General features: G+C 48.5%; 1 protein-coding gene across 3 annotated transcripts in view; it reads right to left on the bottom strand.

The window, feature by feature from the left end:
- Positions 1-26,359, bottom strand: part of LOC101165452 (shugoshin 2) — a 40,666-nt gene extending 14,307 nt beyond the window's left edge. For all 3 annotated transcript variants that reach the window (XM_023951020.1, XM_023951021.1, XM_023951022.1), the window contains exons 1-4: positions 25,338-26,359; positions 23,497-23,607; positions 23,238-23,413; positions 23,087-23,161 (exon numbers count right to left, since the gene is read on the bottom strand). In XM_023951020.1, the coding sequence (XP_023806788.1) occupies positions 23,087-23,161; positions 23,238-23,413; positions 23,497-23,584 (339 nt within the window). In that variant the 5' untranslated portion in view covers positions 23,585-23,607; positions 25,338-26,359. The remainder of the gene's footprint in view (positions 1-23,086; positions 23,162-23,237; positions 23,414-23,496; positions 23,608-25,337) is intronic.
- Positions 26,360-26,432: the final 73 nt, after the last annotated feature.

Below are 26,432 nucleotides of genomic sequence, written 5' to 3'. Positions count from 1 at the left end.
ATCAAACTAGAACAAGTTTGTGAACGGCAAGCTGTTCCGGGACCCAGAGGTAACACCCTGGCTGTGCTGAAGGCTTTCAGAGGCGCACTGACATCTGCGCTGCCTAGAAGAAACCAGCAAACTTATTTAATTGAATAGGAAATAATCGGATCATCAATAATCCACACCTCTCAGGAAAAGTGTTTTTTCTTTCTCTCACATTCATGTTTCTGTTGTTGTTTCGTTGTTTTTTGTTCTTTCTCTTTCCCTCTCTCTTTTCTCTTGTCCCCCCCCCCCCTTCCCATGTCCTCATATGTGAATCAGGTAAAGTCAACGCAACCACGGTGAGTATTTATTTAGGCACGGAACGGGCGCGCGCGCATACTAGCGCGCATAAGAGCATGCACACGCGATCCCGCACACACACGTTGATAAACTGCAAAAACCTCACTTAGGCTCACACAGGACGCACGCAACATGCAGCTCACAGTTAAGACACGTTCACCCACAACGCACAGCGCTTGTCAGTGTAGCAGGTACGCACAGCGGGCACGCGCACACGGACGGGCACACGCACTATTTAGCCTTGCACTCTCCCGGTTAGAACAGCTATGAACAGTCTTAACATCGTTAGCTGGAATGTGCGTGGACTTGGTTCTGGGCCAAAGAGATTGAAAGTGTTAAATCACCTGAATGATCTTAAAGCAGATATAGCTCTACTGCAGGAGACCCATTTATCTTTATCAGCTGGTCATCTCCTGTGCTGTTCCCAGTATCCAGCTATGTATTCTGCCAGTTTCAACTCCAAACAAAGAGGGGTTGCAGTTTTGATTAATAAAAATGTTACATTTACTCATAAGGATACAGTTACTGACCCAGAAGGCAGATTTGTAATCATTAATATATCCATTCAGAATAAGGACTTTTGTATAGCGAGTGTATACGGTCCTAATGTTGACGACTCTTCCTTCTTTCACAGATTCTTCACCTCACTCTCAGTTCACTCTGACTCCACAATCATTATAGGAGGAGACGTCAACCTTGTTTTGGACCCTGAACTTGACAGACTCAGCACAGCAGCAAACCAGCGTACATGGCAGTCTGCAAGTATTCTAAGCAGTACATGAATGATCTGGGTCTCTGCGACGCTTGGCGCTCATGTCATCCAAGCACTAAGGGGTTCACCTTTTTTTCTCCAGTTCACCATTCACAATCTCGTTTAGATTATTTATTAGTCAGTAACTCCCTTTTGAAAGAAATTAAAAGTTCCAACATTCATCCAATTATTATCAGTGACCATGCACCAGTTTCTGTTACTATTTCAAGGGAAGTACCCAGACCCTCGGGTTCAACCTGGAGGTTTAATACATCTCTGTTAAAAGACCAGGAATTTATTGAATTCTTTAAAAAAGAGTGGGCAACCTTCTTAGAATTCAACGATACTTCTGAAATATCACCAAGTATTCTTTGGGAAGCAGCAAAAGCAGTCATGAGAGGGAAAATCATCTCTTATTCAACGCATAAAAAACGCAAGGAGAAAGCAGATTTATTAGAATTAGGAAATAAAATAAAAACTCTGAAGACTGCTTATGCTGCTTCTGCCCAGGAACACATACTGGGGGAGCTGAAAAATTTAAAGCTGCAGTTAAATGACATCATCAATAAACAAACACAATTCCAGATACAAAGGCTTCGACTGGAAAGATATGAAAACTCAAATAAATCTGGCAAATTTCTAGCTAATCAGCTTAAAATGAATAAAGAAAAATCAACAATCACTTCGATTATGGACCAAACAGGGAATGTCACCCATGACCCGGTAAAAATTAATAATGCGTTTAAAGACTTTTATCAAAACTTATACACTCCACAGATCAATCCATCAGAACAAAGCATCAACTCATTTCTCAACAATATAAACCTGCCCAAGTTAAACGAAGATCAAATCACAAATTTAGACTCTCCGCTCTCGTTGTCTGAGCTTCATGAAGCTCTGTTACTTATGCCTAATGGTAAAGCACCAGGGCCTGACGGCTTTCCTGCAGAGTTTTATAAGGAATTCTGGGAACAACTGGCACCAACGTTTTATAAAACGGTAAAATTTATCAATGAAAGCCAATCTCTACCACCTAACATGAACTCTGCCAACATTATCCTTCTTCTAAAACCAGACAAAGACCCCACGAGTCCTTCAAGCTATCGCCCCATTTCTTTAATTAATGCAGATGTAAAAATTATCTGCAAAGCACTAGCACAGAGAATAGAAAAAATCACTCCTCACATAATTGACTTTGATCAAACTGGGTTCATCAAAGGCAGACACTCGGATGACAATGTCCGCAGACTCGTTAACATAATAGACTTTGCCACCATCAAAAAACAGGAAATGACGGTACTATCGCTGGATGCTGAAAAAGCCTTTGATAGAGTAAATTGGAAGTTCCTCATTGCTGCCCTCCATAAGTTTGGGTTTGGATCAATTCATCAATTGGATCAAAATATTATATCACAACCCCAATGCATCAGTTAGAACTAATAAACAGACTTCCAACAGGTTTTTTCTTGGAAGAGGAACCAGACAGGGTTGCCCACTCTCCCCCTCTTTTTGCAATATTTATCGAGCCTCTAGCTGCAGCAATAAGACAGAATGAGAGTATTAAAGGAATTAAAACCAAACACAGCCATCATAAAATTAGTCTCTATGCAGATGACATATTACTGTTTTTAAGGAATATACATTCTGTAAATGAAACGGCAACAATCATTAATGAATTCTCTTCTATATCAGACTATTCCATTAATTGGAATAAATCTGTATTATTACCACTGAACAGTAATGCGGAGTGAGGACTCACAATACCAGTTAAATCAGGCAATATAAAATATCTAGGTATTTATTTTTCCCCCAAAATATCAGAACTGGTGCAGCTAAACTACACCCCATTACTGAAAAACATACAGGACGATCTAACACGCTGGACCAACCTGCCTTTGTCCCTTAAGGGCAAGGTAGCCACGGTTAAAATGAAAATCTTACCCAAAGTTAATTATCTCTTCTCAATGATTCCCACACAACCGCCATTAAAATGGTTCAAAACATTAGACTCATCCATATCAAGCTTTCTATGGAACAATAAACCTGCAAGAATTAGTCTAAAAACTTTAAAATCTGCAAAAAGCTGTGGAGGATTAGAATTACCTAACTTCCACAATTACTTTCTTGCAAATAGATTACAATACATCTTAAAATGGTTAAAAAATAATCCAGAAACCAACTCATGGTTAGACTTGGAACAGGCGTTATGCGGAAAGATCAACCTGTCAGATCTTCCATTTATTAGTCAAATAGTTAAAAAACAGGATTGTTTCAAAAGTATAATATAATATAAATGCCACTTTAACAGCCTGGTGGGAATTTCTCAAAATATCAAAATCATCAATTCAACCGTGCAAAATGACACCCATCTGGAACAACCCAGACATCCTCATAAACAAAAAAATTATCCACTTCCCAGCTTGGCAAGCAGGGGGCATAAAACAACTAGAGCACATAATTATTGATAGAAGATTCATAACTCCCCAGGAACTTCAAGACAAACATGGAATATATAACTTCTTGGAATATCAGCAACTTAAATCAATTATTACTAAAAAGTTTAAATACAGAGACAACGATTTAAAGCTACCAGATGTAGTTACCACTCTGATCAATTTCTCAATGAATAAAACTCTCTCCAAAATATACAAACTTTTATGTAATTTAGATAACAATATTTCACTTCCGACAACAAAATGGGATGCGGATTTGAGCATCAGCACAGATGAAAGTTTTTGGTCAGAACTTTGTCTAAACACCTTTAAAATGACAAAAAGTCCAAATCTGCAGCTAATCCATTTCAAAACTCTTCACAGAATTTACTACACTGGACAGAGGATGTTCAAGATGGGTCTCAGTAACTCAGACATTTGTCAGCACTGTGACGGTAATCTACCCGACAATTACATGCATGCACTATGGTTCTGCACGCCTGTCCAGGCTCTCTGGCAGCAGGTATGTGCCGATTTATCAGTCTGGCTTAAGGTTTCAATCACAGCTTCACCGTCACTTTGTGTGCTTGGTGACATGAGTGCCATCGATGTAGGAGGGGGATTAGGCTCTATCATTTTCATAACTCTTTGCATTGCTAAAAAAACTATTTTAATAAATTGGAAAAGCAAAAAAAATATAAATATAAGTCAACACAGAAATCTGCTGCTTGATCATATCAGCTTGGAAAAAATGTCAGCCCAAAGTTCAAGTGACTTTGAAAGAATTCGGTCTCTCTGGTCTCCCATAGCTGACTCCATGACTTAGGGGGTGGGGGGGGCATGGTCGTCGCTGCTCCTTGCCCTTCAGCCGTGGGCCGGGGTGGGGGTCGGGGCCTCCGGTGCCTGGCCGGGGGTGGTGGGGGCTCCGTTGGTCGGGGGGTCGGGTCCGGCGCCTGGGTGGGGCGGCCTGGGGCGCTGCGTGGTCCTCTGGGCTTGGGTGTGGGGGTGCGTGGTGACCTGGATCAGACCAGAACAAGACCTGGATCAGAACAGGACCAGACCTGGATCAGACCAGAACAAGACCTGGATCAGACCAGAACAAGACCTGGATCAGAACAGAACCAGAAGAAGACCTGGATCAGACCAGAACAAGTCCTGGATCAGAAAAGAAAAAGACCTGGATCAGACCAGGACCAGACCTGGATCAGAACAGGACGAGATCAGGATCAGACCAGAACCAGACCTAGATCTGACAAGGACCAGACATGGATCAGAATAGAACCAGACCTGGATCAGACCAGAACCAGATCTGGATCAGACCAGAACCAGACCTGAATCAGACCAGAACAAGACCTGGATCAGAACAGACCAGATCTGGGTCAGAAGACCTGGATCAGACCAGGACCAGAACTGGATCAGACCAGAACCTGACCTGGATCAGAACAGAACCTGACCTGGATCAGAACAGAACAAGACCTGGATCAGAACAGAACCAGACCTGGATCAGACCAGGACCAGAACAAGACCAGGATCAGAACACAACCAAACCTGGATCAAACCAGAACAAGACCTGGATCAGACCAGGACCAGACCTGGATCAGAACAGGACAAGATCAGGATCAGACCAGAACCAGATCTAGATCAGACCGGGACCAGACCTGGATCAGACCAGAACCAGACCTGGATCAGACCAGAACAAGACCTGGATAAGACCAGGACCAGACCTGGATCAGAACAGAACCAGACCTGGATCAGACCAGAACAAGACCTGGATCTGAACAGAACCAGACCTGGATCAGACCAGAACAAGACCTGGATCAGACCACGACCATACCTGGATCACAACAGAACCAGACCTGGATCAAACTAGAACAAGACCTGGATCAGACCAGGACCAGACCTTGATCAGACCAGAACAAGACCTGGATCAGAACAGAACAAGACCTGGATCAGACCAGAACAAGTCCTGGATCAGAACAGAACAAGACCTGGATCAGACCAAGACCAGACCTGGATCAGAACAAGACGGGATCAGGATCAGACCAGAACCAGACCTAGATCTGACAAGGATGAGACATGGATCATAATAGAACCAGACCTGGATCAGACCAGAACCAGATCTGGATCAGACCAGAACCAGACCTGGATCAGACCAGAACAAGACCTGGATCGGACCAAAACAAGACCTGGATCGGAACAGAACCATACCTGGATCAGAAGACCTGGATCAGACCAGAAGCTGACCTCGATCAGAACAGAACCAGACCTGGATCAGACCAAAACAAGACCTGGATCAGTACAGGACCAGACCTGGACCAGACCAGAATAAGACCTGGATCAGACCAGGACCAGACCTGGTCCAGACTTGGGCCAGACCTGGATCAGAACAGAACAAGACCTGGATCAGACCAGGACCAGACCTGGATCAGACTTGGGCCAGACCAGGATCAGACCAGGACCAGACCTGGATCAGACTTGGGCCAGACCTGGATCAGAACACAACAAGACCTGGATCAGACCAGGACCAAACCTGGTTCAGACTTGGGCCAGACCTGGATCAGAACAGAACAAAACCTGGATCAGACCAGGACCAGACCTGGATCAGACTTGGGCCAGACCTGGATCAGAACACAACAAAACCTGGATCAGACCAGGACCAGACCTGGTTTAGAACAGAATCAGGCCTGGATCAGAACACAACCAAACCTGGATCAAACCAGAACAAGACCTGGATCAGACCAGGACCAGACCTGGATCAGAACAGGACGAGATCAGGATCAGACCAGAACCAGACCTAGATGGGACCGGGACCAGACCTGGATCAGACCAGAACCAGACCTGGATCAGACCAGAACAAGACCTGGATAAGACCAGGACCAGACCTGGATCAGACCAGAACCAGACCTGGATCAGACCAGAACAGGACCTGGATTAAACCAGGACCAGACCTGGATCAGACCAGAACAAGACCTGGATCAGAACAGAACCAGACCTGGATCAGACCAGAACAAGACCTGGATCTGAACAGAACCAGACCTGGATCAGACCAGAAAAAGACATGGATGAGACCAAGACCCGACCTGGATCAGAACAGAACCAGATCAGGATCAGACCAGAACAGAACCTGACCTGGATTAGACCAGAACAAGACCTGAATGAGACCAGGACCAGACCTGGATCAGAACAGAAACAGACCTAGGTGAGACCAGGAACAGACCTGGATCAGAACAGAACCAAACCTGGATCAGACCAGGACCAGACCTAGATCAGACCAGGACAAGACCAGGATCAGAACAGGACGAGACCTGGATCAGACCAGGACCAGACGTGGATCAGAACAGAACCAGATCCGGATCAGACCAGAACAAGACCTGGATCAGACCAGGACCAGACCTGGTCCAAACTTGGGCCAGACCTGGATCAGAACAGAACAAGACCTGGATCAGACCAGGACCAGACCTGGATCAGACTTGTGCCAGACCTGGATCAGAACACAACAAGACCTGGATCAGACCAGGACAAGACCTGGTTCAGACTTGGGCCAGACCTGGATCAGAACAGAACAAGACCTGGATCAGACCAGGACCAGACCTGGATCAGAATTGGGCCAGACCTGGATCAGAACACAACAAGACCTGGATCAGACCAGGACCAGACCTGGATCAGAACAGAATCAGGCCTGGATCAGAACAGAACCAAACCTGGATCAAACCAGAAGAAGACCTGGATCAGACCAGGACCAGACCTGGATCAGAACAGGACGAGATCAGGATCAGACCAGAAGCAGACCTAGATCAGACCAGGACCAGACCTGGATCAGACCAGAACAAGACCTGGATCAGACCAGAACACCTGTATCGGAAGACCTGGATCAGACCAGGACCAAAACTGGATCAGACCAGAACCAGACCTGGATCAGACCAGAACAGGACCTGGATTAAACCAGGACCAGACCTGGATCAGACCAGAACAAGACCTGGATCAGAACAGAACCAGACCTGGATCAGACCAGAACAAGACCTGGATCTGAATAGAACCAGACCACGATCAGACCAGAATAAGACCTGGATCAGACAAGAACAAGACCTGGATCAGAAGAGAACCAGACCTGGATCAGACCAGGGCATGATCTGGATCAGAACAGAACAAGACCTGGATCAGACCAGGACCAAACCTGGATCAGAACAGAACCAGACCTGGATCAGACCAGAACAAGACCTGGATCAGAAGAGAACCAGACCTGGATCAGACCAGGGCATGATCTGGATCAGAACAGAACAAGACCTGGATCACACCAGGACCAGACCTGGATCAGAACAGAACCTGACCTGGATCAGAACAGAACAAGACCTGGATCAGACCACGACCATACCTGGATCACAACAGAACCAGACCTGGATCAAACTAGAACAAGACCTGGATCAGACCAGGACCAGACCTTGATCAGACCAGAACAAGACCTGGATCAGAACAGAAAAAGACGTGGATCAGACCAAGACCAGACCTGGTTCAGAACAGAACCAGATCAGGATCAGACCAGAACCAGACCTAGATCTGACAAGGACCAGACATGGATCATAATAGAACCAGACCTGGATAAGACCAGGACCAGATCTGGATCAGACCAGAACCAGACCTGGATCAGACCAGAACAAGACCTGGATCGGAACAGAACCATACCTGGATCAGAAGACCTGGATCAGACCAGGACCAGAACTGGATCAGACCAGAAGCAGGCCTGGATCAGAACAGAACCTGACCTCGATCAGAACAGAACCTGGCCTGGATCAGACCAGAACAAGACCTGAATGAGACCAGGACCAGACCTGGATCAGAACAGAACCAGACCTAGGTGAGACCAGGACCAGACCTGGATCAGAACAGAACCAAACCTGGATCAGACCAGGACCAGACCTAGATCAGACCAGGACAAGACCAGGATCAGAACAGGACGAGACCTGGATCAGACCAGAACCTGACGTGGATCAGAACAGAACCAGATCTGGATTAGACCAGAACAAGACCTGGATCAGACCAGGACCAGACCTGGTCCAGACTTGGGCCAGACCTGGATCAGACCAGGACCAGACCTGGATCAGAACAGAACCTGACCTGGATCAGAACAGAAAAAGACCTGGATCAGACCACGACCATACCTGGATCACAACAGAACCAGACCTGGATCAAACTAGAACAAGACCTGGATCAGACCAGGACCAGACCTTGATCAGACCAGAACAAGACCTGGATCAGAACAGAACAAGACCTGGATCAGACCAGAACAAGTCCTGGATCAGAACAGAAAAAGACGTGGATCAGACCAAGACCTGACCTGGATCAGAACAGAACCTGACCTGGATCAGAACAGAACAAGACCTAGATCTGACAAGGACCAGACATGGATCATAATAGAACCAGACCTGGATAACACCAGAACCAGATCTGGATCAGACCAGAACCAGACCTGGATCAGACCAGAACAAGACCTGGATCGGACCAGAACAAGACCTGGATCGGAACAGAACCATACCTGGATCAGAAGACCTGGATCAGACCAGGACCATACCTGGATCAGACCATAACCAGGCCTGGATCAGACCATAACCAGGCCTGGATCAGACCAGAACCAGGCCTGGATCAGAACAGAACCTGACCTCGATCAGAACAGAACCTGACCTGGATTAGACCAGGATAAGACCTGAATGAGACCAGGACCAGACCTGGATCAGAACAGAACGAGACCTAGGTGAGACCAGGACCAGACCTGGATCAGAACCGAACCAAACCTGGATCAGACAGGGACCAGACCAAGATCAGACCAGGACAAGACCAGGATCAGAACAGGACGAGACCTGGATCAGACCAGGACCAGACGTGGATCAGAACAGAACCAGATCTGGATCAGACCAGAACAAGACCTGGATCAGACCAGGACCAGACCTGGTCCAGACTTGGGCCAGACCTGGATCAGAACACAACAAGACCTGGATCAGACCAGGACCAGACCTGGATCAGACTTGGGCCAGACCTGGATCAGAACACAACAAGACCTGGATCAGACCAGGACCAGACCTGGATCAGAATTGGGCCAGACCTGGATCAGAACACAACAAGACCTGGATCAGACCAGGACCAGACCTGGATCAGAACAGAATCAGGCCTGGATAAGAACAGAACCAAACCTGGATCAAACCAGAAACAAGACCTGGATCAGACCAGGACCAGACCTGGATCAGAACAGGACGAGATCAGGATCAGACCAGAACCAGACCTAGATCAGACCAGGACCAGACCTGGATCAGACCAAAACAAGACCTGGATCAGACAAGAAACAGATCTGGATCAGACCAGGACCAGACTTGGATCAGAACAAGACCAGACCTGGATCAGACCAGAACAAGACCTGGATCTGAACAGAACCAGACATGGATCAGACCAGAACAACACCTTGATCGGAAGACCTGGATCAGACCAGGACCAGAACTGGATCAGACCAGAACCAGACCTGGATCAGACCAGAACAGGACCTGGATTAAACCAGGACCAGACCTGGATCAGACCAGAACAAGACCTGGATCAGAACAGAACCAGACCTGGATCAGACCAGAACAAGACCTGGATCTGAACAGAACCAGACCTGTATCAGACCAGAATAAGACCTGGATCAGACCAGGACTAGACCTGTATATGAAGAGAACCAGACCTGGATCAGACCAGGGCATGATCTGGATCAGAACAGAACAAGACCTGGATCAGACCAGGACCAAACCTGGATCAGAACCAAACCAGACCTGGATCAGACCAGAACAAGACCTGGATCAGAAGAGAACCAGACCTGGATCAGACCAGGGCATGATCTGGATCAGAACAAAACAAGACCTGGATCACACCAGGACCAGACCTGGAACAGAACAAAACCTGACCTGGATCAGAACAGAACAAGACCTGGATCAGACCACGACCATACCTGGATCACAACAGAACCAGACCTGGATCAAACTAAAACAAGACCTGGATCAGACCAGGACCAGACCTTGATCAGACCAGAACAAGACCTGGATCAGAACAGAACAAGACCTGGATCAGACCAAAACCAGACCTGGATCAGAACAGAACCAGATCAGGATCAGACTAGGGCATGATCTGGATCAGAACAGAACAAGACCTGGATCAGACCAGAACAAGACCTGGATCAGAAGAGAACCAGACCTGGATCAGACCAGGGCATGATCTGGATCAGAACAGAACAAGACCTGGATCACACCAGGACCAGGCCTGGATCAGAACAGAACCTGACCTGGATCAGAACAGAACAAGACCTGGATCAGACCACGACCATACCTGGATCACAACAGAACCAGACCTGGATCAAACTAGAACAAGACCTGGATCAGACCAGGACCAGACCTTGATCAGACCAGAACAATACCTGGATCAGAACAGAACAAGACCTGGATCAGACCAGAACAAGTCCTGGATCAAAACAGAAAAAGACGTGGATCAGACCAAGACCTGACCTGGATCAGAACAGAACCTGACCTGGATCAGAACAGAACAAGACCTAGATCTGACAAGGACCAGACATGGATCATAATAGAACCAGACCTGGATAAGACCAGAACCAGATCTGGATCAGACCAGAACCAGACCTGGATCAGACCAGAACAAGACCTGGATCGGACCAGAACAAGACCTGGATCGGAACAGAACCATACCTGGATCAGAAGACCTGGATCAGACCAGGACCAGAACTGGATCAGACCAGAACCAGGCCTGGATCAGAACAGAACCTGACCTCGATCAGAACAGAACCTGACCTGGATTAGACCAGAACAAGACCTGAATGAGACCAGGACCACCCCTGGATCAGAAAAAAAACAGACCTAGGTGAGACCAGGAACAGACCTGGATCAGAACAGAACCAAACCTGGATCAGACCAGGACCAGACCTAGATCAGACCAGGACAAGACCAGGATCAGAACAGGACGAGACCTGGATCAGACCAGGACCAAACGTGGATCAGAACAGAACCAGATCCGGATCAGACCAGAACAAGACCTGGATCAGACCAGGACCAGACCTGGTCCAGACCAGGACCAGACGTGGATCAGAACAGAACAAGATCCGGATCAGACCAGAACAAGACCTGGATCAGACCAGGACCAGACCTGTTCCAGACTTGGGCCAGACCTGGATCAGAACAGAACAAGACCTGGATCAGATTAGGACCAGACCTGGATCAGACTTGGGCCAGACCTGGATCAGAACAGAACAAGACCTGGATCAGACCAGGACCAGACCTGGATCAGAATTGGGCCAGACCTGGATCAGAACACAACAAGACCTGGATCAGACAAGGACCAGACCTGGATCAGAACAGAACCAAACCTGGATCAAACCAGAACAAGACCTGGATCAGACCAGGACCACACCTGGATCAGAACAGGACGAGATCAGGATCAGACCAGAAGCAGACCTAGATCAGACCAGGACCAGACCTGGATCAGACCAGAACAAGACCTGGATCAGACAAGAAACAGATCTGGATCAGACCAGGACCAAACCTGGATCAGAACAGAACCAGACCTGGATCAGACCAGAACAAGACCTGGATCTGAACAGAACCAGACATGGATAAGACCAGAAAAACACCTGGATCGGAAGACCTGGATCAGACCAGGACCAGAACTGGATCAGACCAGAACCAGACCTGGATCAGACCAGAACAGGACCTGGATTAAACCCGGACCAGACCTGGATCAGACCAGAACAAGACCTGGATCAGAACAGAACCAGACCTGGATCAGACCAGAACAAGACCTGGATCAGAACAGAACCAGACCTGGATCAGACCAGAACAAGACCTGGATCAGAAGAGAACCAGACCTGGATCAGACCAGGGCATGATCTGGATCAGAACAGAACAAGACCTGGATCACACCAGGACCAGACCTGGATCAGAACAGAACCTGACCTGGATCAGAACAGAACAAGACCTGGATCAGAACAGAACCAGACCTAGGTGAGACCAAGACCAGACCTGGATCAGAACAGGACCAGACCTAGATCAGACCAGGACAAGACCAGGAACAGAACAGGACGAGACCTGGATCAGACCAGGACCAGACCTGGTCGAGACTTGGGCCAGACCTGGATAAGACCAGGACCAGACCTGGATCACACCAGGACCAGACCTGGATCAGAACAGAACCTGACCTGGATCAGAACAGAACAAGACCTGGATCAGACCACGACCATACCTGGATCACAACAGAACCAGACCTGGATCAAACTAGAACAAGACCTGGATCAGACCAGGACCAGACCTTGATCAGACCAGAACAAGACGTGGATCAGAACAGAACAAGACCTGGATCAGACCAGAACAAGTCCTGGATCAGAACAGAAAAAGACGTGGATCAGATCAAGACCTGACCTGGATCAGAACAGAACCTGACCTGGATCAGAACAGAACAAGACCTGGATCTGACAAGGACCAGACATGGATCATAATAGAACCAGACCTGGATAAGACCAGAACCAGATCTGGATCAGACCAGAACCAGACCTGGATCAGACTAGAACAAAACCTGGATCGGACCAGAACAAGACCTGGATCGGAACAGAACCATACCTGGATCAGAAGACCTGGATCAGACCAGGACCATACCTGGATCAGACCAGAACCAGGCCTGGATCAGACCAGAACCAGGCCTGGATCAGAACAGAACCTGACCTCGATCAGAACAGAACCTGACCTGGATTAGACCAGAACAAGACCTGGATGATACCAGGACCAGACCTGGATCAGAACTAAACCTGACCTGGATTAGACCAGAACAAGACCTGAATGAGACCAGGACCAGACCTGGATCAGAACAGAACCAGACCTGGGTGAGACCAGGACCAGACCTGGATCAGAACAGAACCAAACCTGGATCAGACCAGGACCAGACCTAGATCAGACCAGGATAGGAACAGGACGAGACCTGGATCAGACCAGGACCAGACGTGGATCAGAACAGAACCAGATCTGGATCAGACCAGAACAAGACCTGGATCAGACCAGGACCAGACCTGGTCCAGACTTGGGCCAGACCTGGATCAGAACAGAACAAGACCTGGATCAGAACAGAACCAGACCTGGATCAGACCAGAACAAGACCTGGATCAGAACAGAACCAGACCTGGATCAGACCAGAACAAGACCTGGATCAGAAGAGAACCAGACCTGGATCAGACCAGGGCATGATCTGGATCAGAACAGAACAAGACCTGGATCACACCAGGACCAGACCTGGATCAGAACAGAACCTGACCTGGATCAGAACAGAACAAGACCTGGATCAGAACAGAACCAGACCTAGGTGAGACCAGGACCAGACCTGGATCAGAACAGGACCAGACCTAGATCAGACCAGGACAAGACCAGGAACAGAACAGGACGAGACCTGGATCAGACCAGGACCAGACCTGGTCCAGACTTGGGCCAGACCTGGATCAGACCAGGACCAGACCTGGATCACACCAGGACCAGACCTGGATCAGAACAGAACCTGACCTGGATCAGAACAGAACAAGACCAGGATCAGACCACGACCATACCTGGATCACAACAGAACCAGACCTGGATCAAACTAGAACAAGACCTGGATCAGACCAGGACCAGACCTTGATCAGACCAGAACAAGACCTGGATCAGAACAGAACAAGACCTGGATCAGACCAGAACAAGTCCTGGATCAGAACAGAAAAAGACGTGGATCAGATCAAGACCTGACCTGGATCAGAACAGAACCTGACCTGGATCAGAACAGAACAAGACCTGGATCTGACAAGGACCAGACATGGATCATAATAGAACCAGACCTGGATAAGACCAGAACCAGATCTGGATCAGACCAGAACCAGACCTGGATCAGACTAGAACAAAACCTGGATCGGACCAGAACAAGACCTGGATCGGAACAGAACCATACCTGGATCAGAAGACCTGGATCAGACCAGGACCATACCTGGATCAGACCAGAACCAGGCCTGGATCAGACCAGAACCAGGCCTGGATCAGAACAGAACCTGACCTCGATCAGAACAGAACCTGACCTGGATTAGACCAGAACAAGACCTGAATGATACCAGGACCAGACCTGGATCAGAACTAAACCTGACCTGGATTAGACCAGAACAAGACCTGAATGAGACCAGGACCAGACCTGGATCAGAACAGAACCAGACCTGGGTGAGACCAGGACCAGACCTGGATCAGAACAGAACCAAACCTGGATCAGACCAGGACCAGACCTAGATCAGACCAGGATAGGAACAGGACGAGACCTGGATCAGACCAGGACCAGACGTGGATCAGAACAGAACCAGATCTGGATCAGACCAGAACAAGACCTGGATCAGACCAGGACCAGACCTGGTCCAGACTTGGGCCAGACCTGGATCAGAACAGAACAAGACCTGGATCAGACCAGGACCAGACCTGGATCAGACTTGGGCCAGACCTGGATCAGAACACAACAAGACCTGGATCAGACCAGGACCAGACCTGGTTCAGACTTGGGCCAGACCTGGATCAGAAAACAACAAGACCTGGATCAGACCAGGACCAGACCTGGTTCAGACTTGGGCCAGACCTTGATCAGAACAGAACAAGACCTGGATCAGACCAGGACCAGACCTGGATCAGAATTGGGCCAGACCTGGATCAGAACACAACAAGACCTGGATCAGACCAGGACCAGACCTGGATCAGAACAGAATCAGGCCTGGATCAGAACAGAACCAAACCTGGATCAAACCAGAACAAGACCTGGATCAGACCAGGACCAGACCTGGATCAGAACAGGACGAGATCAGGATCAGACCAGAACCAGACCTAGATCAGACCAGGACCAGACCTGGATCAGACCAGAACAAGACCTGGATCAGACAAGAAACAGATCTGGATCAGACCAGGACCAGACTTGGATCAGAACAAGACCAGACCAGAACAAGACCTGGATCTGAACAGAACCAGACATGGATCAGACCAGAACAACACCTGGATCGGAAGACCTGGATCAGACCAGGACCAGAACTGGATCAGACCAGAACCAGACCTGGATCAGACCAGAACAGAACCTGGATTAAACCAGGACCAGACCTGGATCAGACCAGAACAAGACCTGGATCAGAACAGAACCAGACCTGGATCAGACCAGAACCAGACCTGGATCAGACCAGAATAAGACCTGGATCAGACCAGAACAAGACCTGGATCAGAAGAGAACCAGACCTGGATCAGACCAGGGCATGATCTGGATCAGAACAGAACAAGACCTGGATCAGACCAGGACCAAACCTGGATCAGAACAGAACCAGACCTGGATCAGACTAGAACAAGACCTGGATCAGAAGAGAACCAGACCTGGATCAGACCAGGGCATGATCTGGATCAGAACAGAACCTGACCTGGATCAGAAAAGAACAAGACCTGGATCAGACCACGACCATACCTGGATCACAACAGAACCAGACCTGGATCAAACTAGAACAAAACCTGGATCAGACCAGGACCAGACCTTGATCAGACCAGGACCAGACCTGGATCAGAACAGAACCTGACCTGGATCAGAACAGAACAAGACCTGGATCAGACCACGACCATACCTGGATCACAACAGAACCAGACCTGGATCAAACTAGAACAAGACCTGGATCAGACCAGGACCAGACCTTGATCAGACCAGAACAAGACCTGGATCAGAACAGAACAAGACCTGGATCAGACCACGACCATACCTGGATCACAACAGAACCAGACCTGGATCAAACTAGAACAAGACCTGGATCAGACCAGGACCAGACCTTGATCAGACCAGAACAAGACCTGGATCAGAACAGAACAAGACCTGGATCAGACCAAGACCAGACCTGGATCAGAACAGAACCAGATCAGGATCAGACCAGAACCAGACCTAGCTCTGACAGGGACCAGACATGGATCATAATAGAACCAGACCTGGATAAGACCAGAACCAGATCTGGATCAAACCAGAACCAGACCAGAACAAGACCTGGATCGGAACAGAACCATACCTGGATCAGAAGACCTGGATCAGACCAGGACCAGAACTGGATCAGACCAGAAGCAGGCCTGGATCAGAACAGAACTTGACCTCGATCAGAACAGAACCTGACCTGGATCAGACCAGAACAAGACCTGAATGAGACCAGGACCAGACCTGGATCAGAACAGAACCAGACCTAGGTGAGACCAGGACCAGACCTGGATCAGAACAGAACCAAACTTGGATCAGACCAGGACCAGACCTAGATCAGACCAGGACAAGACCAGGATCAGAACAGGACGAGACCTGGATCAGACCAGGACCAGACGTGGATCAGAACAGAACCAGATCTGGATTAGACCAGAACAAGACCTGGATCAGACCAGAACCAGACCTGGTCCAGACTTGGGCCAGACCTGGTTTAGAACAGAACAAGACCTGGATCAGACCAGGACCAGACCTGGATCAGACTTGGGCCAGACCTGGATCAGAACACAACAAGACCTGGATCAGACCAGGACCAGACCTGGTTCAGACTTGGGCCAGACCTGGATCGAACAGAACCAGACCTGGATCACACCAGGACCAGACCTGGATCAGACTTGGGCCAGACCTGGATCAGAACACAACAAGACCTGTATCAGACCAGGACCAGACCTGGATCAGAACAGAATCAGGCCTGGATCAGAAGAAAACCAAACCTGGATCAAACCAGAACAAGACCTGGATCAGACCAGGACCAGACCTGGATCAGAACAGGACGAGATCAGGATCAGACCAGGACCAGACCTAGATCAGACCAGAACCAGACCTGGATCAGACCAGAACAAGACCTGGATCAGACAAGAAACAGATCTGGATCAGACCAGGACCAGACTTGGATCAGAACAAGACCAGACCTGGATCAGACCAGAACAAGACCTGGATCTGAACAGAACCAGACATGGATCAGACCAGAACAACACCTGGATCGGAAGACCTGGATCAGACCAGGACCAGAACTGGATCAGACCAGAACCAGACCTGGATCAGACCAGAACAGAACCTGGATTAAACCAGGACCAGACCTGGATCTGACCAGAACAAGACCTGGATCAGAACAGAACCAGACCTGGATCAGACCAGAACAAGACCTGGATCTGAACAGAACCAGACCTGGATCAGACCAGAATAAGACCTGGATCAGACCAGAACAAGACCTGGATCAGAAGAGAACCAGACCTGGATCAGACCAGGGCATGATCTGGATCAGAACAGAACAAGACCTGGATCAGACCAGGACCAAACCTGGATCAGAACAGAACCAGACCTGGATCAGACCAGAACAAGACCTGGATCAGAAGAAAACCAGACCTGGATCAGACCAGGGCATGAACTGGATCAGAACAGAACCTGACCTGGATCAGAACAGAACAAGACCTGGATCAGACCACGACCATACCTGGATCACAACAGAACCAGACCTGGATCAAACTAGAACAAGACCTGGATCAGACCAGGACCAGACCTTGATCAGACCAGGACCAGACCTGGATCAGAACAGAACCTGACCTGGATCAGAACAGAACAAGACCTGGATCAGACCACGACCATACCTGGATCACAACAGAACCAGACCTGGATCAAACTAGAACAAGACCTGGATCAGACCAGGACCAAACCTTGATCAGACCAGAACAAGACCTGGATCAGAACAGAACAAGACCTGGATCAGACCACGACCATACCTGGATCACAACAGAACCAGACCTGGATCAAACTAGAACAAGACCTGGATCAGACCAGGACCAGACCTTGATCAGACCAGAACAAGACCTGGATCAGAACAGAATCAGGCCTGGATCAGAAGACAACCAAACCTGGATCAAACCAGAACAAGACCTGGATCAGACCAGGACCAGACCTGGATCAGAACAGGACGAGATCAGGATCAGACCAGGACCAGACCTAGATCAGACCAGGACCAGACCTGGATCAGACCAGAACAAGACCTGGATCAGACAAGAACAAGACCTGGATCAGACAAGAAACAGATCTGGATCAGACCAGGACCAGACCTGGATCAGAACAGAACCAGACCTGGATCAGACCAGAACAAGACCTGGATCAGACAAGAAACAGATCTGGATCAGACCAGGACCAGACCTGGATCAGAACAGAACCAGACCTGGATCAGACCAGAACAAGACCTGGATCTGAACAGAACCAGACCTGGATCAGACCAGAACAAGACCTGGATCAGACCAGGACCAGACCTGGATCAGACCAGAACCAGACCTGGATCAGATCAGAACAGGACCTGGATTAAACCAGGACCAGACCTGGATCAGACCAGAACAAGACCTGGATCAGAACAGAACCAGACCTAAATCAGACCAGAACAAGACCTGGATCTGAACAGAACCAGACCTGGACCAGACCAGAATAAGACCTGGATCAGACCAGAACAAGACCTGGATCAGAAGAGAACCAGACCTGGATCAGACCAGGGCATGATCTGGATCAGAACAGAACATGACCTGGATCAGACCAGGACCATACCTGGATCACAACAGAACCAGACCTGGATCAAACTAGAACAAGACCTGGATCAGACCAGGACCAGACCTTGATCAGACCAGAACAAGACCTGGATCAGAACAGAAAAAGACGTGGATCAGACCAGGACCAGACCTGGATCAGAAAAAGACGAGATCAGGATCAGACCAGAACCAGACCTAGATCTGACAAGGACCAGACATGGATCAGAATAGAACCAGACCTGGATCAGACCAGAACCAGATCTGGATCAGACCAGAACCAGACCTGGATCAGACCAGAACAAGACCTGTATCGGAACAGAACCTGAAACAGAACCTGACCTGGATCAGAACACAACAAGACCTGTATCAGACCAGGACCAGACCTGGATCAGAACAGAATCAGGCCTGGATCAGAAGACAACCAAACCTGGATCAAACCAGAACAAGACCTGGATCAGACCAGGACCAGACCTGGATCAGAACAGGACGAGATCAGGATCAGACCAGAACCAGACCTAGATCAGACCAGGACCAGACCTGGATCACACCAGGACCAGACCTGGATCAGACTTGGGCCAGACCTGGATCAGTACACAACAAGACCTGTATCAGACCAGGACCAGACCTGGATCAGAACAGAATCAGGCCTGGATCAGAAGACAACCAAACCTGGATCAAACCAGAACAAGACCTGGATCAGACCAGGACCAGACCTGGATCAGAACAGGACGAGATCAGGATCAGACCAGGACCAGACCTAGATCAGACCAGGACCAGACCTGGATCAGACCAGAACAAGACCTGGATCAGACCAGAACAAGACCTGGATCAGACAAGAAACAGATCTGGATCAGACCAGGACCAGACCTGGATCAGAACAGAACCAGACCTGGATCAGACCAGAACAAGACCTGGATCTGAACAGAACCAGACCTGGATCAGACCAAAACAAGACCTGGATCAGGCCAGGACCAGACCTGGATCAGACCAGAACCAGACCTGGATCAGATCAGAACAGGACCTGGATTAAACCAGGACCAGACCTGGATCAGACCAGAACAAGACCTGGATCAGAACAGAACCAGACCTAAATCAGACCAGAACAAGACCTGGATCTGAACAGAACCAGACCTGGACCAGACCAGAATAAGACCTGGATCAGACCAGAACAAGACCTGGATCAGAAGAGAACCAGACCTGGATCAGACCAGGGCATGATCTGGATCAGAACAGAACATGACCTGGATCAGACCAGGACCATACCTGGATCACAACAGAACCAGACCTGGATCAAACTAGAACAAGACCTGGATCAGACCAGGACCAGACCTTGATCAGACCAGAACAATACCTGGATCAGAACAGAAAAAGACGTGGATCAGACCAGGACCAGACCTGGATCAGAACAAGACGAGATCAGGATCAGACCAGAACCAGACCTAGATCTGACAAGGACCAGACATGGATCAGAATAGAACCAGACCTGGATCAGACCAGAACCAGATCTGGATCAGACCAGAACCAGACCTGGATCAGACCAGAACAAGACCTGGATCAGACCAGAACAAGACCTGGATCGGAACAGAACCTGAAACAGAACCTGACCTGGATCAGAACACAACAAGACCTGTATCAGACCAGGACCAGACCTGGATCAGAACAGAATCAGGCCTGGATCAGAAGACAACCAAACCTGGATCAAACCAGAACAAGACCTGGATCAAACCAGGACCAGACTTGGATCAGAACAGGACGAGATCAGGATCAGACCAGAACCAGACCTAGATCAGACCAGGACCAGACCTGGATCAGACCAGAACAAGACCTGGATCAGACCAGGACAAGACCTGGATCAGACAAGAAACAGATCTGGATCAGACCAGGACCAGACCTGGATCAGAACAGAACCAAACCTGGATCAGACCAGAACAAGACCTGGATCTGAACAAAACCAGACCTGGATCAGACCAGAACAAGACCTGGATCAGACCAGGACCAGACCTGGATCAGACCAGAACCAGACCTGGATCAGATCAGAACAGGACCTGGATTAAACCAGGACCAGACCTGGATCAGAACAGAACCAGACCTAAATCAGACCAGAACAAGACCTGGATTTGAACAGAACCAGACCTGGACCAGACCAGAATAAGAGCTGGATCAGACCAGAACAATACCTGGATCAGAAGAGAACCAGACCTGGATCAGACCAGGGCATGATCTGGATCAGAACAGAACATGACCTGGATCAGACCAGGACCATACCTGGATCACAACAGAACCAGACCTGGATCAAACTAGAACAAGACCTGGATCAGACCAGGACCAGACCTTGATCAGACCAGAACAAGACCTGGATCAGAACAGAACAAGACCTGGATCAGACCAGAACAAGTCCTGGATCAGAACAGAAAAAGACGTGGATCAGACCAGGACCAGACCTGGATCAGAACAAGACGAGATCAGGATCAGACCAGAACCAGACCTAGATCTGACAAGGACCAGACATGGATCAGAATAGAACCAGACCTGGATCAGACCAGAACCAGATCTGGATCAGACCAGAACCAGACCTGGATCAGACCAGAACAAGACCTGGATCAGACCAGAACAAGACCTGGATCGGAACAGAACCTGAAACAGAACCTGACCTCGATCAGAACAGAACCTGACCTGGATCAGACCAGAACAAGACCTGAATGAGACCAGGACCAGACCTGGATCAGACAAGAAACAGATCTGGATCAGACCAGGACCAGACCTGGATCAGAACAGAACCAAACCTGGATCAGACCAGAACAAGACCTGGATCTGAACAGAACCAGACCTGGATCAGACCAGAACAAGACCTGGATCAGACCAGGACCAGACCTGGATCAGACCAGAACCAGACCTGGATCAGATCAGAACAGGACCTGGATTAAACCAGGACCAGACCTGGATCAGAACAGAACCAGACCTAAATCAGACCAGAACAAGACCTGGATTTGAACAGAACCAGACCTGGACCAGACCAGAATAAGAGCTGGATCAGACCAGAACAATACCTGGATCAGAAGAGAACCAGACCTGGATCAGACCAGGGCATGATCTGGATCAGATCAGAACATGACCTGGATCAGACCAGGACCATACCTGGATCACAACAGAACCAGACCTGGATCAAACTAGAACAAGACCTGGATCAGACCAGGACCAGACCTTGATCAGACCAGAACAAGACCTGGATCAGAACAGAACAAGACCTGGATCAGACCAGAACAAGTCCTGGATCAGAACAGAAAAAGACGTGGATCAGACCAGGACCAGACCTGGATCAGAACAAGACGAGATCAGGATCAGACCAGAACCAGACCTAGATCTGACAAGGACCAGACATGGATCAGAATAGAACCAGACCTGGATCAGACCAGAACCAGATCTGGATCAGACCAGAACCAGACCTGGATCAGACCAGAACCAGACCTGGATCAGACCAGAACAAGACCTGGATCAGACCAGAACAAGACCTGGATCGGAACAGAACCTGAAACAGAACCTGACCTCGATCAGAACAGAACCTGACCTGGATCAGACCAGAACAAGACCTGAATGAGACCAGGACCAGACCTGGATCAGAACAGAACCAGACCTAGGTGAGACCAGGACCAGACCTGGATCAGAACAGAACCAAACTTGGATCAGACCAGGACCAGACCTAGATCAGACCAGGACAAGACCAGGATCAGAACAGGACGAGACCAGGATCAGACCAGAACCAGACCCGGATCTTTGTATGAATGTAAAACTGCTGATTGGGTTGTTTTGTGCATTTCTCTTGCTTTGATTGCTTGAAAAAAAACTATCAAATCAAATTGACCTCGTTATTGGACTGAATGTACTCTTACTGTTACAATATTCCAAATATGCAATGTTACGACGATTCATACTAAGCAGGAACATGAAGGAGAACCTCCATGAGCCTGGACCACGACTGGGTCAGACATCAGCGTCCTTACGCCGTCAAAGATCAGGTCCTTCGCCATCCCTAGGTGCAGCAGAGTGCTGCTGTGCAGGTTCTGCAGGAGGAGCATCTGAAACGGAACCACACGACCCGATGAGGACCACAGCCAGAACCTCTGGGAGATCTCAAACCAACAACCTGCTCACCAGTTTTCTGTGCTTGTAATTTTTAGTGGCCAGTTCAAAGGTCAGAGCTTCCAGCTGCTTCTGCAGGTACACCACCTGCATCTCCAGCTGCCTGCTCTTCTCCTTCTGAGCCTGCAGAGCCAGAGCCAAAGCCTTGTTGTTGGTCTTCAGAGAGACCTTGAAGAAGGAGGAGTTATCTGGTGGGACAGGGAGTTTCATTAGTTGAGAGCCCGTCTTCTCATCCTTCAGAAAACTCTGGGGAGCACAAAGACAAACTGACTGAGGATCTTGTTCTTGATCTTGGATGCTGCTGCTGAAGTCTGTGTGGATTTCAGCAGCAGCTTGGCCTTCACAGGAAACCTCTCCATCTCCTCCCGTATCTCAGCAGAGCCTGAAAAAGGACCAAACATGTTTTGTGTGAATCCTCATTTTTGGTAGAACCTGCTGAGGTCCTTTATCATAAGATGGTGTGGAGCTAAATGTAGTTAGAGTCCGTGTCAGGACCAGACTGGCTGTGGAGCAGCGTCTGCAGAGGAAGCCTGGCCTGAGATCAGAGGAGCGGCACATAAATGAGAAGTGATTTCAGCACCAATTCTTCCTCTGAGCAAAGCAAACTGAGCTTTCTGGACAGCCGGACCAGCAGAGCGGGTGGACGGTTTCAGGAACCAGACCTCACCGGGTCAGAACAGCTAAGGTGGGAAAGCCCAGCAAAGATCCCTGTGGTGGACCGCCGTTCCAAACCCATGGTGTCAGGTTCTCCCAGAACCACTGGTGCACAGACAGGAAGACCGGATGAAGGACCAGAACACACGAGCCACTCAGAAAGTTCATGCGTGGATTTGCCTTTTGACGTCATTTTATGCATTTTGGGGCCAAAGCTGCATTTTTTATAGTTGTTCATCTAAAGTCCCACTCCCATCATCTTTTCAGCAATCGTCAAAGTGTTTCCGGAGGTCTTTTACTTATAATTAAGCTCTTTTATGTCAAACCCAAAAGCCTGAGTCGTTTTCTAGGACATCGTTTCTGCAGAGCGGCAGGAGTTCATTAGAAACTGAGTTGTGGGCGGTCTGTTGGCATGGCGCTGATATCCCATCATCCCTTTGTTTACCCGCTCTCCCACTAGCATACGGCCCCCTAACCCCCCGACCTAACGTTAGCGGTGCAACAGAAATGGCAGCAACACCAGATCCATCCATCCGTCCAGTTCTGATCCAGAATCCAGCTCAGACCAGGAAAACAAAGACGTTCAGGGATCTATTGGTATGACGGTGGATGATCAGAAAGGGGCGGAGCAGGGAGACTTGGGTCCCGCCCATTTCCGTTTTTACGTCACAACTGAGAGCTTTCTCACGATTTAAATAAATAAATAGTCAGAAAAAGTTGACCAGCACAGGAAACTGGAAACTCATGAAGGCCACATGTCAGACGTGCAGTCAAGATGCACATGCACGTCTTTAAGCTCGTCCACGGCTGAAGGTTGACAGTCCAGTTAACCGTCACGCGCCTCGATGTGTCACGTGTTCTATGATCCATCCCCCGGAGGAGCGGCGCGCTGCAGAAACACCGTTTGGTGCAATGATTAACCGGAACCGGAACTTTCCTCCGGGTCTGAGCGGAAAACCGTTCAGCACTGATCGATATTCAGAAAACAACATTTACATCCTCTGCCACATCACGTGTTCTGTTTACCCTGAAATCTATCCACGTTCAGCTGCAGTGGAGATGATTGAAGGACAGACAGAGTCAGAGAAGATGCGAAACGTTCTGCTGAATGAATGCTGGGAGAACCGGAAGGAACCATCCAGACCTTCATGTGGATCCACCAAACCACAAACCCGGTCAAGCTAGCCACAGCCTCAGTAACATGATCTGAATCATTGACTTTATGCCGCCAATGATCCAAAAACACTCTTTGTAATGGATAACATTGTTAATGATGTCACGACACATGTTTAAATATTCAAAATTCCGAAATGGTTTATTCCACGGCGGTTATTGAACGTTACCTTCCTTTACACACGAAACGCGACTCAGATTGGTTACTAAAGAAAATCACAGACATGTAAACGCGTCAAATAATGGTGAACTTTGACCCCGCCTCCGGAGAGCTGGTCGCATTACCTTCAGTTAGCTGCTTTGATCGTTCGGTCCCGTTCGGTCCTCCCGTGCAGTCAAAACAAACCGAAAACTCCGCGCCGAACTGCCGCGCATGCGCATTGAGCTGCGTCCGAAAGGTTGGGAACAAAAAACCCCAGCGTTTGTCTTCTCAGGCAAAATTTAAGGATCAAACTGAAATTAAAGATGCACTTTCTGGTATTCCAAAGAGATGACAGTGGACTATGAAGTTAAACACTTTAGTTCTGTCTTCGAGGTGGGCAGTTTGTTTACAGATGTGACTTGTTGAAAAGCACATGTCATGTTTTAAACATCACAGTTTTGAATGACATCAATGAGGATAGGGATACCCGACGAGACGAGATGTCCATTAACAGAAGTTAATTGACGATAAGGCGTGAACCATTTGAAGCAGAGGAAGACTGCTTCTGCAAAGTCCATTAATATGTGATGATGCACACCTCACAGGGCATTATCCCGTTTGTCCCATGAACAAACAACTATTTAAAATTAAAGGCAACATTGCCGATGTAATAAAGATCCTGGCATGTCCATCAGAGTCATTTGACAGACAGAGATGTTTTCTACTGTCTTGCTGTTGTGATAAAGAGTGGAATAATGTGTGTCCAACTTCAATCCAAGTTTCTATTTTTTCGATTACCAACCAGTGTTTAGACCAGCGCAATAATGTAGAACATTCGGCTGTATGACCAGACAGTGGCTGGATACCTCAGTTAGATAGGTGTAGGACTGGTAACCCAGGAAACCTGGCTTCAATCCTGTCTATTTGGACCTCCTTGTGCCTCAAAAATACAGGGTTGTTTCAGGACAGGCACCCAGCATAAAACTCTCTGCGAAAAACACCCGTGCGAAGCAGTGAGAGCTGTTTTACTCTGACGACCCCCCAGGATTCTTGTCTAGTTTATATCTTTCCTTTTCCTGTATCTCTGCAGGGGTGTCGTTTATTTTACTGTGAAGTAAGTTTTTTTTATGTGACTTTAAAATAAAAGACTGTAAATGTTAAAATATCTAGCTATCTATCGATCGATCGATCATCTGTTTGTTAGGTCTGGCCTGGTCTCAGTCAATCTGTTGCTAATG

The sequence above is a fragment of the Oryzias latipes genome, chromosome 21 (assembly GCF_002234675.1).
Source record: "Oryzias latipes chromosome 21, ASM223467v1".
Lineage (NCBI taxonomy): Eukaryota > Metazoa > Chordata > Actinopteri > Beloniformes > Adrianichthyidae > Oryzias > Oryzias latipes.
The sequence above is the reverse complement of the archived record's forward strand: the minus strand, read 5'-3'. Positions and strand labels throughout refer to the sequence as shown.